We start from the raw sequence: 17,351 nt of genomic DNA on the forward strand, positions 1-17,351 counted from the left end.
GCGCATTTCTCCACACTGGTCAAAAAGCGGTTCTGTTCCCAGCTGTTGTCTCCGTCACCCAGCTTGACACATTAGCTCGCGCTGAAAATAGACCAGACGCCGAAACGACGGAGCCACGGAGCTGCGTGGCGATTGGTTAACACGTGCGCCGAAAAGAAACTGGCTTCGCTTCGAGGCGCTTCGAGGCTATTCGCAGCACTTCCGCGGGCGGTGTGGCCTTGGCGTGACACTCCTCCGAGGGTGGCACAGTCAGTGGCACACACTTTTTAATTTGATGTGCAATAAATACTGCATATTAAATGCATTGCAGTGTAACCGCCTTATTATTTAGCCTTCTGGTACTCATTTCAACAATTAAAACTGCTAATTTTTTCATTGTCCTCAATGGTAAACAGATTCATTTATTGAATATCAAAGAAAACATTTTCAGAACAAGTTTCCTTCATCAGGTTTAAAATACAAGACAAGAAATGATGACAATTATATGCACACCTTGCGAAGGAACCTTGTTCCTTGGGCCGATACACCGATGAAAAAAATCTCCCTATTTTTCACAACCCAGTGTTGGCAAGTATGATTAAATACAAAATAAACTATACCTAATTTTTCTTGAGACCCCCTGGAACTCCCTCAAGGACCAATGGAGAACCATGCACCTTGAAACAAGACTGGGTCAGGCATATCACTGCTCTTGCAATTGATGTAGATGTAGTGTAGTCAAGTGGCTAATAACAAGGCATTGTAAAAATGACCGTGACTCATTCATCCATTCAAATCAAAAACTGATACCTGTGTTGGCTGGGAGAGGGGTCACAAAGCCAGAATTGGATAACATGTGTAAAGCCCATTTAGGTCAACCTGGTTTATCCTGTGTCACTGTGTTGGAACAGGTATGTGTCAGATCATTAGCCTCATGCTTGGGAACTGACCTTTCATGTGGAAACAACCAACACCCTAATGATGGCTTACTGAGGATGAAAAGAAGTGGCCTGGTGTGTCTGAGATAATGGTCGCTGACAGAGTTGGGTCAATTATATGAATCTATTATATCAAACTTTTTGGCCTTGACTACCACTGGAGTTTGTATCAACCCAAGAAGAGTTACAGACAAGTGTTTTGTTCCACAGGCCCAGCTTCAGAAAAACTTTAGCAGAGCCATGCCACCAAACCCCTGACACTGCGAAGCAGTTGATGTCAGAGAAGGTGAACGGGAAAAGAACCAACAAACCAACAATAGATCCCAAAGGAGTGCCGTCAGAGTGACAAATCTGTTCTGTGCCTGACACTGTGTTGTATTCCGCAGACCGCCTGGACAGAGGGTTTGTCAAACGTTGTCTGAGTAAGTGACAAACTCTTCTCCCATGATGCCCTGCCCTGTTTACGAACACTGGTCAAGTCCTTCCCATGGAAGGAGAGCGAAAGAGAGAGTAGCTGAGGATAGAAACAAGGGAGGGTGAGCTATTTGGACAAGCGAGGGAGAGGAGGAGACAGACAGAGAGTAATGGAAGAGACGGGAGTTACTGTGACAACGGGAAGATGGAGAGAGATAGAGGGAGACTGGGAGGTGGCTGGCTTGTGCTTCTGCTCTTTAACCGCTTGGCAGTCTTCTCTTGATTAGGGCCTAGCCCGCCAGTCCCTTCGGAGTCTCTGCAGCCGAGTCACAGGAGACAGGCTCCTCTGTAATAGTGTCTGACAGGCTAGCCAGAGCCACAGAGGAGCTGACACAGACGCTCCGTTTTTCAGAAGAGACGGCCGACACAATTCCTCCCCAAGTCCCGTGTCTCTCTTCTCCAACTTGACGAAATAGTCTCAATGAAAAAGGCAGCTCCAAGCCCAAATGTTTGAGAAATACATTCTGTCACTGATAAATGTACGTCGTACGCGGTATATCTTGGCACTAGAGCTGAAGTGTAAAGCAGCAGCCTCCCTTGAACACATTTAAATCAAGATTAATGGGGAAAAAATCAGGTTGTGGTTATAATCACCTATTCGAAACCGGCAACCCTGAGATGCAAAACTATGATAGCATAATGCATTAAAAAAATAAATAAATAGATAAAAATCTGCGCTGATTTTTCTGAATTAACGAGGTATTAATGGAGTTTATTCAGAAAAACAAGAATTTGCCAGATTATTATCTAGTTAATTTAGAAAAACAGAGCTGATTTTTTTGTCTCAAGTGAATGCATTACATACCAAACACATTAATAAAACACATTAAAACAAACAACACAATAAAACATGGAATTTGAAGACATCACCTTTGAATGCTTGAAATTTTTAATATTTTCTGACAATTCACTAGCAAAATAATTACTGTGTAGATAAACAGATAACAAAAAAAAAAAAAACTGTTAAAGAAATATTGCATTAAATTCTATTCTATTAGGAAACCAGAGTTACCGCCCTGCAGTTGTACGCCTCCACACACCACTCAAGTTTCTCTTACAGTTTACAGCCATGTCGTGAAAACATGAATGCTTCACACACATCTCCCCCCGGCAGCACAGCAGATCTATACAATCAGCACAGTTTCAATGTGGGCACCCAAGATTAGTGTCACCAATTCAGTATATGACCAAATGTCTCCCCTTATGTTTGCTTTGTTTGTTTGTTTATGTCATGGAATAATGACTAGAAAAGTGTTTTATGCATATTATTATGATGTCACAGTGAAGCTGACCTTTTGGATACAAATGTCATCACTTTATCATTATACCCTGTTAGACATTTGTGTGAAGTTTTGTCATAATCAGAATAAGATTTCTTGAGTTATGGCCAAAAGTGTGTGAGGTCACACTGACCTTGACCTTTGACCTACGACCACCAAATTCTAATCAGTTTATTCTCAGTGCAAAACATAATGCCCCTGGCCACAGCTATTGCCGGCGCAAAGGCATACAAAGAATATCACCTCTTCTCCCACAAAACTGTAGTGCAGCAGCACTTTACTGTACAAACACTGGAGAAATTCAGTTCAATGTTGTTGAGCTTTGTACCTCAGGGGCCACTGTACTCTAAAGCTTAGTACACATTCATGCAGCTTATAGTTTGGTCCCCGATCAGACCACATTTGCAGGTCGCAAAACTCCAGCAACAATCAGACAGACCACTTTTTTGCAGGCAACTAATGGTGGCTGTTGCATCCCTGAAGCTATATGACTTTACCAACTGTTGATACCATGTTCTGAACAGAATATAACAGGCCTTGAAGCAAATTAGGGCAGTAACTTAGATATTGGATAGGTTGTTTTAATTTAAACTGTACTAATTTTAGTACATGGTTTGTCTTACGCTAATCGCTATGCTAATGATGAAAGTGTGCTTTCATCATTAGCATAGGCAAGCTACTAAACATTTCTGAACAATAGTAGCCTCAACTACTTTCGGACATCAGAGATTAAGTTAAAGGAACTGACTAACTGTTAGCTCGTGTCCTTTTTACCTGTGTTGTTGTTTAGAGGTACTATGGTTGGTAAAGTCAGATAGCTGCAGGTATCCAGCAACTGCCACCACTAGTTTTTCCAAGTCGAGGCATTCAGGGCGCTCCTGCAAAACCACAACATGCATAAAGTGGAAAAATGCAAGGTGCACAGCAACATAAAAGTAGCCAGCAAAACGCTTCACTCTCATTGAAAACAATTAGATGGAAAAACACCCCAGGCTGCTAAAAGGTGCTCTGTCCAATCATGGCCTTATACATGCTGTTTCTTACTTAAATAAAGAAATTATCTGTCCCTGTCAGAAAGAAATTAGCAGTATAGTAAATAGCACATAATAGCACGTTACACAAACATAATTATGTCAGCACTTCACTCCATGAAGCAGACCAGCATGTGTCAAATACTTCATTCCTTCATCATCACCTGCCTTGTTTGAGCTGCATGCTCTCACATATTCAGACCAAAAATATGTGGCTCAGAAACTTGCCTCCTGTGCTAACTCGTCTTGCTGATTTTAATTGGTATATTTATCATGCAAAGACAAGAGGCGGTGGTGCCTCACCGCAGACACCTCTGACAGGAGAGATGCAAAAACCTGAACAATTAATTGACCCAAATTACAAAAAAGGCAAACACACATTCTCACAGTTGGTGTTTGGCCCTGCGGATCGTTTTGGTTTACCCTGCCATGGTGTTCAGATATGCAACTCGGATACTTCTGCCGCCACTCCAATAAAACGGAGGAGAATGGATTCACTTGTCCTCCTCAAAGTAGTGAAAAATGAAACTCAGTAACCTTTCCAAAACGACTCAAGATAATCCAAAGATCTTCACAGAGAGTATTTTTTTCTGTCTAAAGTCGTTTCAGTCATTTCGAAGCAGAACAAAATGCTAAGAACTACAAAATCCCATTCACCCCTATTATATTGCAGTTGCAGCAGAAATCTCAGATGGATATCTCAAAACCTCAGCAGATAAAATTAAATCTATTTGCATGGAGAGAAACCACTAGGGGTGAACTGAACTTCAACAGTTCAAAGGCTCACAACTCTCCTACAAGCACAGAGAAATAACAAGAGGGCCACATACATGGGAAGAGTGACTGGGAAAACACAGATGAGAGGATGGAAGAAGTGGCAGTGAGTTTAGGAGATTCAGGGCTGAAGAACAGGAGTAAAGAGGATTATGCTGTGCAAAATACTGATGAAAGGATCCAGTGCTTATCTTATTGTAAAGAGGACTTCATTCATTTGTGTGGCTACAACAATGTAGCACTGAACTGAAGTTATTCACCATTCAACACCAATTCAACAACAAAACCTTTCCTTTTTTGAGGTTATCCTTCTTTAAATGTATTTGTAATGTTGAAAGCATGTAGCGGTGTGAGAACGACTGATGAAATGTATCAAAATTTTAAAGGGACAGTTCACCCCCACCTCGCCTATCACAATAATTATGCTATCGACTTATCGTATGATATATGACCTCGATCTTTTTGCTGACTTTGATATTCCCTCTCACGTTTAAATGTTTGTTTACGTAGGAATGTCACCAACATTTTTGCCAACATGACAGAATAAACAGCAAAGTTTTCCCAACCATTATAAGAATTCTGGTAGCCTGCAGCTGCACTTTTGGCGTGAAACACAGTCTTGACAGTCGTTAGCCTGCCAACCCCTGGCAACGAGCCACAAAGTCTGTTGTTTGTAGTTTACCCCTTTAACAACTTCATCCTCCACTCGGTAAATCCACCAGCAAACCGCCTGGCTCCCAGGCCGTCCATTCCCGGGAACCGACTGCAGCACATCGGATTATGGAGCGGTTTATGGAGGTGTTCCTGGAGCTACGCTAAGCTTGTCTATTAGTTGCAAGAGACATAACTTGGTTTCGATTTTGTTGGATACATTTTGTGCTAAATCTCAAATGGAGTATTACTGGGCTAGTCCTATAAATGTACTATGATTTCACATATACCCTCTTGTATATATTAACAATTGGCAAGGTGGTGCAGTGGTTAGCATTGTCATCTCACAGCTACAGGGTTCCTGGTTCGAACCCCAGGGTGTGGGAGCCCTTCTGTGTGGAGTTCGCATGTTCTCCCGTGTCAGCGTGGGTTTTCTCTGGGTACTCTGGCTTCCTCCCACAGTCCAAAGACATGCACGTCAGGTTAACTGGTGACTCTAAATTGCCCATAGGTGTGAATGGGAGCGTAAATGGTTGTCTGTCTCTATGTGTCAGCCCTGTGATACTCTGGTGACCTGTCCAGGGTGTACCCTGCCTCTCGCCTAATGTCAGCTGGTATAGGCTGTAGAGATGTACCGATACCATTTTTTCCTTCCCAGTACCGATTCCGATCCCTGGACCTTAGGTATCTGCCGATACTGAATACCGATCCGATACCAGCACGTAAAATAAAAATGGATGGGATTTGAATTGTTGTATGTCTCAACTCCTAAAACTCTATGTAAAATATTAAGAAATAAATACATAATAGAATGAATGCCATAAAACTTTTTTTTTATTATTATTATCCAGTGTTGACACAGATCAAGACACAGGTTAAAGTGCAGCCATACAATTTGGTAAAAAAGACATTTTAAAGGCTATAGTAGAATGCTTTTTAAACTCCGCTCCATTTCCGTTTCATTTGCCTGTAGCGTGCGTATGTGTAATGACGTGAGGCATTATGTGGTATTGGATTGGTCATAGGCTGTCATTGCCGATACCCGATACCGCATTTTAGGCAGTATCGGAGGCATTTCTGATACTGGTATCAGTATCGGTACAACTTTAATAGGCTCCAGCCCCCCGCGACCCCCAACAGGATAAGTTGTTACTGAAAATGAATGTTTAACTGATTTTTTTTAAAAATTTGTTTTTTTCACTCCTGTTCCAATATGAATATTCTTAAGCATTGAAAATGCTCTGAAAATGACAGTAATATCGTTTATTTCAATTTTTTTCTAGGACAGGGCCACTTCTCAAAATCAAAAATACATAGACTGTTTTTCCTCTTACCTGTAGTGCTGTTTATCAGTCTAGATTGTTTAGGTGTGACTCACCGAGTGTTGCAGAGAGCGGCCATAGAGATATCCGCCTTCTTCTGAATATAATGCAACTAGATGGCACTCAGATTGTAGTACTCAAAGAGCCACAAAACATACATATATATGTGTATATATATTTCTTCTGTGCAGTGATATGGTTGGCAGGAAGCATTTTACAGTAATTGTTTTGTTTTTAGCAAAACCAGAAGCTCCAACTAAGGTCAGGTAACAGCAAGGCATTTAATGCTATTTATTAATCAATATGAGATTAGCTTAATGTTACAGAAATGACTGTTATGCCTGTGGATGCTATCGAAAGACTTGCTTCTTCGTAATGTATTATAAGAGGGATCTTTTTACCTTTGGGTAAATGTGGCCATAAACAATTAAACTGCAAAAATGTTGTTAAAAATGACTTATTTTCACCTAGTAGGGCTTATCCAATTGCATTTAGCTGTTAGCTGTGACTTCAAAATAAAGTGAAGGACCCTCTTCAGCAATCTCATCATCACTCACTATCAGCGCCTGTAATTGATTTTGTACAGTGTGAAAACAAAGCTGCATTCAGTTTTATGAAAAGTCTGATAAGCAACCCTGAGATGAGGTTGGCATTTTACGTTCTGTCACCTTAGTCACAGATGAACGCTCATCATCATCTCTGTGGGGCTCCCTGCTGTTACAGCTCCCAAGTGCAGCAGCTTATATGGGCCAGCATCAGGAAATAAATTCACCGTTACTCAGAATCTCAGTCCCAGTCCGTTCACATGGCCCTGGATAAAAGGATGATAAATGAATGCAAATATATGGAATGGGGTCTGCATCAGAAGCTGGTGTCAGTGCCACCTGGGCCTGTGTGAATGTGTGTATATCTGTGTAATCATAGGTATTTCATTATTTTACATAATTGTGTGGATGTGAGGGTGTCTGTGTGTTTGTGTGTGTGTGTGTCTTTGTGTGAGAGGAGAGTCAGAGACAGGAAGGTGGAGGGAGAGGGAGCGGGAGTGAAGTACAAACATTTGTGGTCTGAGTGTGTTTTTGAGAGGTGTGTACCAAAGCATTTTCACAGGTCCTTGTTTAGTGCAATATGAAGGACGCGCTACCCTTCCACACCCTCCCATCAACATCATATGAACCCACATTAGCTCTCATCCCTCTTTGAAGTGCTGCGAGCTTCTGCAGTCCAGCCATCACAACCCAAACATTAGACGGCTTCCGGCAGTGAAAGGCGGGAGAGCAATTTGAGGTCAGGCATTACAGCGAATAGCAGCCACATCAAACAACCAGCAGGGAGCATATTGAAGGCCAAATGTGCTGCCAACATTATCTTTTATATAAAGTCAATAACTATGCTATGCTGACTGAATGTACATTATGATGCATATTAGGATGTCAGAGGATACTGTCTGCATGTAGAGGGATGATTTTAACCCGCTAATGTGTGAACTAATGTTACATAAGCTGGAATGATACATTCCCAGTCTGTGCAGCCGCGAGGGTCCACGTGAAGTAAATTTACTCATCTGCCCACGTCCGTCAGGTTCTGGTGTGGAAGTGTGTGTGCAGCCGACAATTCATGACAATGTACACCAACTTAACATGTGATCACATGTCTACATATGCAGACCATAACTGGATTAGTACTGGATTTTTAAGGCAGACACTGACACAGATACTTGAGAGTTTAAAAAAATATGATGTAACAGTTGTGCATTTAAAGTTGTGATACGGATCCTTTTCTTTTTTTAAAGAACAGTGACCGTAATAAATACTGATGGAAACACTTAAATGTCTCTTGTTACATATCATATACTCATACAGTTTATCTGCGATCAGCTTTCATTTTGAATTATATAACCATAGGCATTTTTGGCAGGAAATGAAATGATTGAAACTGAACACCAGATTTAGCTGTGAAATCCAGTGAGATTAGTTGTATCCTGGAGCTAACATCTCTAACATTTTGAAAAGGCAGGCTTTCTGTAAATGTACTATAAATCATTCAAACTATTTGACAACACAGGCTAAAGAAGTTAAGTGTGAGCAACTAAAACTAGTTAGTTAATAGGGAAGGATGATGGAAATTGTTTAAAAGAGACCAATGTTAACAGTCGGTAGGAGACAGAATGTGCACAGCGGTCTGCCACCCACCCAAACCTCCTCTCTAAGATCTTTTGCAGCAGATCAACATTGTGTTACTTCTCTCTTTGCTGCTGAAAGAAAGCATACATTATTTGCATGCCGACCGGTCAGTTAGGTCTAAATATGTTGTTTTTAGTATTTCTGGTGAGCAAAGTCTTAAATGTAATAACAATGATTTGGGCCCAACCAAAGGATGTCTTCATTTTACAATATGAGCATCAAGACTGCCACTGAGCGAAGAGTTAAATGTACAATTAATTTTTTGTGACTCAAAATCAATGGCTGCAATGGTGTTTTAAGACACTACTTGAAGCAGCATTAAGTGAAATCTTTAGGGCTGTTGTGTTTTAAAAAAAAATAGCCCAAAGGAAGAGACATAAAGCTCTCTGAGTTATGTTGATTTTATTGCCTTTTCATTTAAATTTAACTACCATTTAAACACGCTCCTGCACTCTCACATTGTGGTAGATATTTTGTTTAATGCATTGTGAACGTGGGTGAAACCTTATTCTGTGAGCCTGCAGTCACAACAGTTATTGCCTTTTGCATTTTTACCAGCAGAATGATGGAATTTACCTGAGCAATTGTGAATTATTTGTAATAGTCATTTGAAGTTGTATATATAGAAACATGGCACTGCACACATACAGTAATGCTGGTTTCTGAGTTTTCTAACATGAGTCAATTATTCATGAGCACTTGGCTTAAAGGGGTACAAGATTTTTTGAAGTGGGGTCGTATGAGGTACTTATACACAGTCAGTGAATTACCTACAGTGGATATCAGTCGACATGCCCCCAGTATGGAGAAGCAGGCTGAAGTACTGATATGGAGGCTAAGCCATGAACCACTGTAGACTGAGTGGCCACGCTCAGCAGTCAAACAGGAGTCATGTTGATTTCCAGGGCTGGTACCTGCGGTTATTACACAGGCTAATAACATGTCGGACAGGAGATCCAAAGTGTGGGATCATTTTGAGAAGGTGAAGGACAAACTCAAGGTGATATGTAAACTCATCTTCATTGGTCGACTACAAACATGACGTATCATCTGAAGCATGTAAGTAGCTACATGCCCATTAGCCACTTAGCACAGTCATTACTGCTTTGCCGACAGCGTCATTAACAGGCGGCTCGCTCAGTGTGTGACGTGCACTTGTAGATAAAATATAGGCCTATATTAATGAAGGTTCATCAGTACGGTTTTGTATTTCTCTGTAATGTAGCACAGTGTTAACAATGTTACTGATACTATTCTTTCTCAGACCTTCAGCTCAAACCATTGTGTTGCCCCGCCCAAAATATATCATTAATAATTAAAATAATATTGTAAACATGCGGGCGACTAGTCGACTAATGGTCCTAAATGACGACTATTGGTCGAGTAGGAAAATTCAAAGTCAGGGGCAGCCCTAAAAAGTCCCATTTCAAAAAATCAGTTTAAGTGTACACTAAACTAAGAATATTTTCCACGGCTTTACCCTCCCATCAGACAATGATTTCCAAAGGGGAACCGAAGACGTTATATTACCTTCTTGAAAGCCAGACTCCATTGAGAAAAATGCTAACTTAACATTGCATAACACAGGAGCTGCTGGTCTACCGCTGCCTCAATCAGTTATTTTTATTGTGTTATTGTGTGATTTTGGCCATCAAAGTGGTGAGTTAGGATTCACCAAAGTACCACAACAAGACAAACAAACTACATGATCGAGGCAGCAGTAGACCAGCAGCTCCAGAGTTCAGGAAGCTTAAATTACTGTTTTACTCAATGGAATCTGGTGGCTTTACCAAGAGTATAGATGGAGAACTGAAGTCATTCCACATCGGAAAAGTCTGTCTGACAGCAAGTTAAAGTGGTAAAAACATTCTCAATATATCGTACACTTAAACTAATATTGATTTTTTGAGGTGGCTAAAATATGTCCACAGCAGTACGTTCTTTTGCTTCCGTGTCGGCACTCCTGCCTCCATGCTGACTACCATCTACTGTAGGTAATAAAACTGATCATACCTCATACAACCCCTCTTCAAAAGATCCAATCTATTACTATAATGTGTCTGACTTTATATCACAGCCATGTCAACCACCATCACTATCTACATATGAGTGTGTTTGTCTTTATTCTGCAAACCGTTCAAAACAAGGCAGCATCATTCTGAGGTCAAACCTAAAGATATCCTACCAGGCAGCAGGCTGTGTCTCTGGTGCCACAACTCTGTGTCCTGACTGTGAACCAAACCCCATGCAGACATTATTCAGGCATCCTATATCAGGACAAATACGTTGGTGTGAGGTTACTGGTGCCAAGTATAGAAAAAGAATTTGCAGTGACTGGCTGAACTTTCTTGTACTCATTTTATTGACACGTATTAAATCCATCCTATCTGGAAGACTGGAAGTACTTTTTGGCCTGTTGTCAGCAGCACTGAGCTGTAAGTAATCCTGACATAAATGACCCATCACATTACTTACATCTGCTGTGTTCACATCTGTCTCCCATTCATCTGCGGAATCTTCCACAGGAGCCTCCTTAAACCTGGGACGTTTTCACCAATGTTCCACTCACAATCTGCTGCAATGTAGCCTCTCATTTGTAAACAAACCTGCTGCATCTATCCCAGTTGTCCAAGTCCCTGCCCTTTATGACTTGAATGCCTTTCAAAAAAATTATCTACATCAAGACTCGTTTCTGCCAGTTGAACTTTAAAAAGATGTGCAGCTGGCACACATTTTATTGGATGCTTCGTTCGTGTCTTTTGCCAATAATCTATCTTCCAAATTCATTTTCATGATTTTTTCTACTGTTCAACATTTTAACTTATAGCTGGCAGACTGTCTTTAATAAATCACTTAGAAAAAGATGTTATAAACAATACATGATAACTTAAGGGCAACTTGTGTCACAGATGTTTTGAAACTGTCTTTTAGCATTATGATTTAAAAGTTCAAATTCGAATAAATACCATACCATACTGTTGTAATGCAAAGTCCTATTTCCAGACCTGCATGGGATTATTTTGCTGCTGATTGGCTAACGGGTTCCTTCGACCACCCTCCTTGAATGAACTTGCACCAATAAGTTGCACTTACTACTAAACAGCATTCACATTTCAGTAACCTTATGTCTTCACCAGTAATGTCACAGTAGCCAACTTAATTATCAGAAGACAAAAAGTAACTAAGTTATGGACAATCCTGGGGTATAAAGTTGGGCTCCAGCTCCCCCTACTTGGACCACATCCACCTTTGACCTCTGCCTTCATTTTGATCTCAACTACACATCTGTAAAGTTTCGCAACTGCATCTTGCATGTTTGCAATGTTATTACATACATAAAGCAGCACCAGCCATCGTGACGTTATCGCAGCTGGTACGAAGAAGCAACAAGAAGTACTGGAACAAACAATGAAAACATGCATGCATGGGATTCCTATATTTAAACTGTATTCATCTGGAAAAGAAACAGGTCTTCTGTACCAAACACTGCACACAAGAGAGCTGTGTACAGTTTGTGTGTTATGAGAAACAATTCCAGTGACTCCCAAACCCCAAGAATATTTACAAAATACCATTACAGAAAGCAATGAAATGTGCCATATACCCTTTGGTGGACGGTTTTAGTTGAAGTGTTTCACAGCGCCATGAGCGCACATATTTTTAGAATGGACGACTCTTTTGGGAATCAGCACCGTGACCTGACATTAACAAACCCAAACTGGCAACAATAGCTTTTCCCCAGCAGCTATTGTGAGATGAATTACAAAGAAATGCTACGTGATTAGTCAGGGTATGGTGCTGGTTGACAAAAAAAGCAACTTGTTTTCAGGTACAAGAGAGTATAAGTTGCTTTGTAGCAGTTTGACTCCGGTTAGTGAGTGAAAGTCTTGGCTCTTTCAAGAGCCAGTGTGAGACGAATCTAATGCATCTTGGCAATGAATAGTGTCCATTGATTCCACCACATCAAACTCACTTCCTCTTCACAGAGCCCCTTGCATGTCTCTTCCTTCGGGTTTTTTGTGTGTGAGAGTGTGCGTGCACGCATCGATAGATTCTGTTAGAACAAAGAAAATCCATCCAAGATGAGAATTTATACAACTTTCATGTCTCCTCTGACAGTCCTGAATGAACTGCCAACAGGAGAGAAATGTTGGACCTATTTATTTGACACTGATTGAGAGTGACTGATTATTCCAGGGCATGGCAACGGTTGCTAGGCTAGGAAGGTCATGTTTATGTTGACTGATGAAACAAAGGAAGCCTCCACACAAACAAACAGAAGATGCATAGATGAGTTGACCTCAGATCCATGGTATTAAGCCAGAAACTGTGGTATGACCTGCTCTTTTCTGAGAGCAGAGAGAGCGCCTCAGTGCACAGCGACAGCAGTATCAGTGTGAGATCTCCTGAAGAGGAATGGAGCTGTAATGTCATTTATCTACAGGCCTCTGTTAACGTTTGCTCCCAGGGAAGTACGAAATTGAGATAAAAGCTGGTGACCAATCGAGTGTCAGCCTGCCTAGTGCCTGGCTGCGCTGATGACGTGCTGATAAAAGCGACGGATGAGAACACATGCTACGTCTTCAGATCTCAGTGGCTTCATTTATCCAGGGCTCTGCATAGCATATTAGTCGGCAGAGCTTGCAAACGTTATACCAAAATCAATACTCGGCTGACTGGTTTGCTCCTTTTTTATTATGGGTCTAGTCGTAAAGTTAAGTATGAGTCATTATCAAGAACAGCATAATTTCCCAGATTTATGCCATTAACGAGGGCCTTTCAGTCTTTGGTCTCATAAGTGGCAGTCTTGTTTATGAATGTGGAGAGCATACAGTGGTCCAGGGTAGTGACATGGGGTTTCACAAGGAGCCATAAACCACCTTCTCATGGGGCTAATATTGTCCAATCAAGACAATGGACTTCGATCCAGCTGATTATATATATATAGCTCTTTGAAAATATTGTTTCACTTTAATAATATATCACCGTTGAACGCATAGGTTTCCACTCCAGTAACATATGTTTTTATTAACATAAACTGCACTTGGCAGAGTTTTTTAAATCTACGGCCAGTTTTTCTTCTTCAAGAGCACTTCAGAGTTCTGTGAATCACACTGTGTAAACACTTGACATGTGAATCATTTTAAGTTTCAACTAGATACAGTAACATATGTTGTTAGTAAGATGTCCAGGACGTGCCTCTCTAAGCTTCCTGTCTTTCATGCCTCTTCTCTTTTGTCAATGCACTGTACAACCACACATTCATTTCCATATATTCAGCTAAACTCAAATTTATGAGATAAAAAGATGATTGAACTTCTTGACAAAACCAGGTACGAGTAAATGGCAAACCACAACACTAGCTCTCAGCTTCCTCGACTGACTGTTGACTAAATCTAAAAACACTGCTGCGGCACATTAAGTGTCGCCCCCAGCTCATCAAGAGACAAACACGCAAAATTATTACTCCTTTTACTGACAGATCTGTATTTCCTCCACCTTTGAATTAGCTGAAAATAAAGTGTGGACATTCCTTAATCAAACTTGATTTCTGATCTGAAGAGTCAATCTCCAGAGTTCTGACTCACCAAGCAATAGCTTTTTGGCCATTGTCTTTATGATGATGGGATTGTGGATCATTTAGATATTTCTTGACCACAGCAACATGTCTCTTCTCATCCATTCTTCCTCACACACAAGACAGCAACAGCTGCAGATTTCTCTTTATAAATCAGTGGTGAGGAGAGGAGTCGAGCTGCCATAGGAGCAGTGAAAAAGAGCCGCTACGGGAGCGAGTAGAGAGCAAGTGGGAGGAAGGAGTGGCGTGAAGTGCTTTGGGGCAGCGCGTCCAGGAGTGCCGACATGCGTCTAGCCATCAGATTGGGGTTGTACATTGAAAATAAGCAGGCCATATTTTTTGATGCACGCCGTTCGCCCACAGCTACAATTTCCGTATCTTATATAGCCAGACCTATATCACATTTTGCCAGAGCTGGAGAAAAATCTGGCTGAAGCCATCATAATTAAACACTAAAGGGAAAAAATGCTGTTTGTATTTCTTCAAACCAATAACAATCATCTGTCTAAGCCCATAACAGAGTGACTGTGCTCTTGCAAAAATTAGAAGGGAACCCTTTTTTGGTGGATAGCTGAGCCCTGGCTTTTAAATGACTGATCCCCGCAGAAGAAAAAGCCATATAAAACATTAAAAGCCATCCTAGATTGCTAGCTAGGAGGTTGTTGTTTCACGCACAGAGCTAAAACAAAGTGAGGCCCCAGGTCTGGCTTTGCAAGACTAGTTTCACAGAGTGACAGGGATTTTCAAATTGGCAACAAGCAGTGTATGGAGAGGGGAATTCCATCTGAGCTTGGCAGCCATCAACAGGCGTATACCAGCAGTCTACATCCTGTGAGCCAAACTACAATTTTTGAAACAAAAAAGCAGACTTGGCATTTCAAGCAAGCCACTGTCAATTTTGCAGGCTGACATTACAACTGTCACAGATGTTATCAGCTGTAGCAAGTTACCTAATCAAGCATTCTTAGCTTCATGGATTGGTTGAAATCTGCTTACTTGTTCATATTAATGAAAATCACACTCAACAAGACAAAAGGTTTTTAAGATGAGGACTGACCACTGTGTTTGACAAATTTAACATGTAATTCTGGTAATGTTGGCTGGGGTTGCCAGAGTGTCATTAAAGCAAAATACAAAGTTGCTAACATTAGCCTACATTCTGCAAGCATTCAGGACCTGGTTCCAGACAATGGAGGAAAAACTACTCAGTGGATATGGAAGTCATGAACAGGGTTTTTTTTGTGTGTGGGTTTTCCTGTAACCCCACATACTAATATAGCTAATATTGAAAATGCCTTGGAAGCAACACTTCATTAGGCAGTAAGCCAGTTAGTCATGCTAACCTCTGCATCTTTTGTAAGAGAAGATAAATACCTATTTAATCCAATTCTTCCACCCTTCAAACTCTTAACTAAATGCAGAGTATTGATCTTTCTACAGCTCTGTGCACACTGCTTCAACGTACTGAGGAATCCAATGCTTGACAGGCCTAATTAGTTACAGTTTCTAAGCTATGATTGGCCAATCTCTGTTCTGAGAAGGGTTTGATGAACAGCCATTGACACCAAATGCATCTCAAAAGGAAAAAAAAAAAATCCCAGGTCTTACCTTGAAGTCGCAAATACATGTCACCATATTCCCGATTCTTAGACACTCCCCATCGAACTTGCATGTGTTGGTGTCGCACAAGAACAGGTCTGTGTCCCGGTCATCAAAACCTGGAGGACCAAAGCCAACAAGAGACATCAGTGACGAAGTGTTTCTCTGTTCAGCCCTCAGGCAACTCTAACCTGAACCCCATCCAGGGTCGTCCATAATGAGTGTACACCATTAGTCATGGCTCCCACAGCACAATACACTCTTTGATCACATACTGTGCACTTTAAAAAGACAATACTAGTACATAGTCTTGTCCTTAGCTGCCAAAATGATGAAATACATTCAAAAAACACCAGTCTCTGGACTCTACTGGAGGGACGAACAAAATCTATTTCCCCATTTGGTGTTTAGATGACGGCGATGGACAGCACTGTGTAATACGTTGGTCCACAATCTCCCTAGGTGTTCAACAGGGGTGACACCTGGTGACTGTAGAGGCCATAGCATATTATTCACATCATTTTGCCATGTATGAAAGGATTCATCTTGTTTCCCTGCTCATTTATTCAGTTTTTTCCTGTGATATTTGTTTTTGGTATTTGTGTAGAGCGAGGCTGACTTCGGGGCGTTGTCCTGGAGAGGCAAACCTGGGATATGATCCGATTCAGCCTGCGTTAGGGATCTCAAATGACTCCAACAAAGTATCCTGAATCAAATCAAAGAGTCACATGGGCATGAGACTAGACTGAGCTCGGGGCTATTAGTCTACCTGAACTGATTGCTTACAAAAAGCAACCCCGTGTACATGCAGGCTTTTGCATTTCAAAGTGCATTCAACCAAATTTCACCTGACATAGAGCTGGAAATCCTTTCATTCACATATTATAATTTATCTTTGTTGGGTCCTATTTACCCTACAGTATAATGTTGTTAATTCAGAAGTAGAAAAAAGCAAAGCTGATGTTTTATTACAAGTATGCTGCTGATGCTAATTCAAATTATTGGTGAAAAAAGTGAAACTCTTTATGATATGATACTGGAGATACTGGCACAGGCCACAGTAATGTTAATTTATGAGGAGCAAAACATTTCCAGTATTATCATTTTATCAAACCCTTTAACTTCAGCTGTAAAGGGGGAAATATTTAATGAGGAAAAATACTCTGTGGTTATTTTAATGATGAACTACTAATTGCCTGATGATAACACGAAGGGGGCTGATTACACTCTGTTTTGGGATGTTGTGTAGTCCTGTAATACTGTGAGACTTTTTTTTTTATTTCTCTGATTCTCAGCTTGTTTGTACAGTGTGTGTATTTGAAGCGCTTAGTGCGCTTATGTAATTATTATGCATCTATAAAATCTGCTGCATCAGCTTTAAGAGACACTGGTGCCTGACTGATATACCAATTATATAAGCTTATCACAGATATGTCGGTACCTGCATTAATCTGCAGATATGCAAAACAAAATTACAGTATATGTATGAATGATGGGCTGGTTCGCTATTTGTGGTTAACCCTGACTTTTCCTTACGCCAAGTAT

General features: G+C 40.9%; 1 protein-coding gene across 2 annotated transcripts in view; it reads right to left on the reverse strand.

Moving 5' to 3' along the window:
* Nucleotides 1-17,351, reverse strand: part of tmeff2a (transmembrane protein with EGF-like and two follistatin-like domains 2a) — a 153,744-nt gene that overhangs the window by 119,057 nt on the left and 17,336 nt on the right. For both annotated transcript variants that reach the window (XM_033618211.2, XM_033618210.2), the window contains exon 2: nucleotides 15,816-15,925. In XM_033618211.2, the coding sequence (XP_033474102.1) occupies nucleotides 15,816-15,925 (110 nt within the window). The remainder of the gene's footprint in view (nucleotides 1-15,815; nucleotides 15,926-17,351) is intronic.

The sequence above is a fragment of the Epinephelus lanceolatus genome, chromosome 14 (assembly GCF_041903045.1).
Source record: "Epinephelus lanceolatus isolate andai-2023 chromosome 14, ASM4190304v1, whole genome shotgun sequence".
NCBI lineage: Eukaryota > Metazoa > Chordata > Actinopteri > Perciformes > Serranidae > Epinephelus > Epinephelus lanceolatus.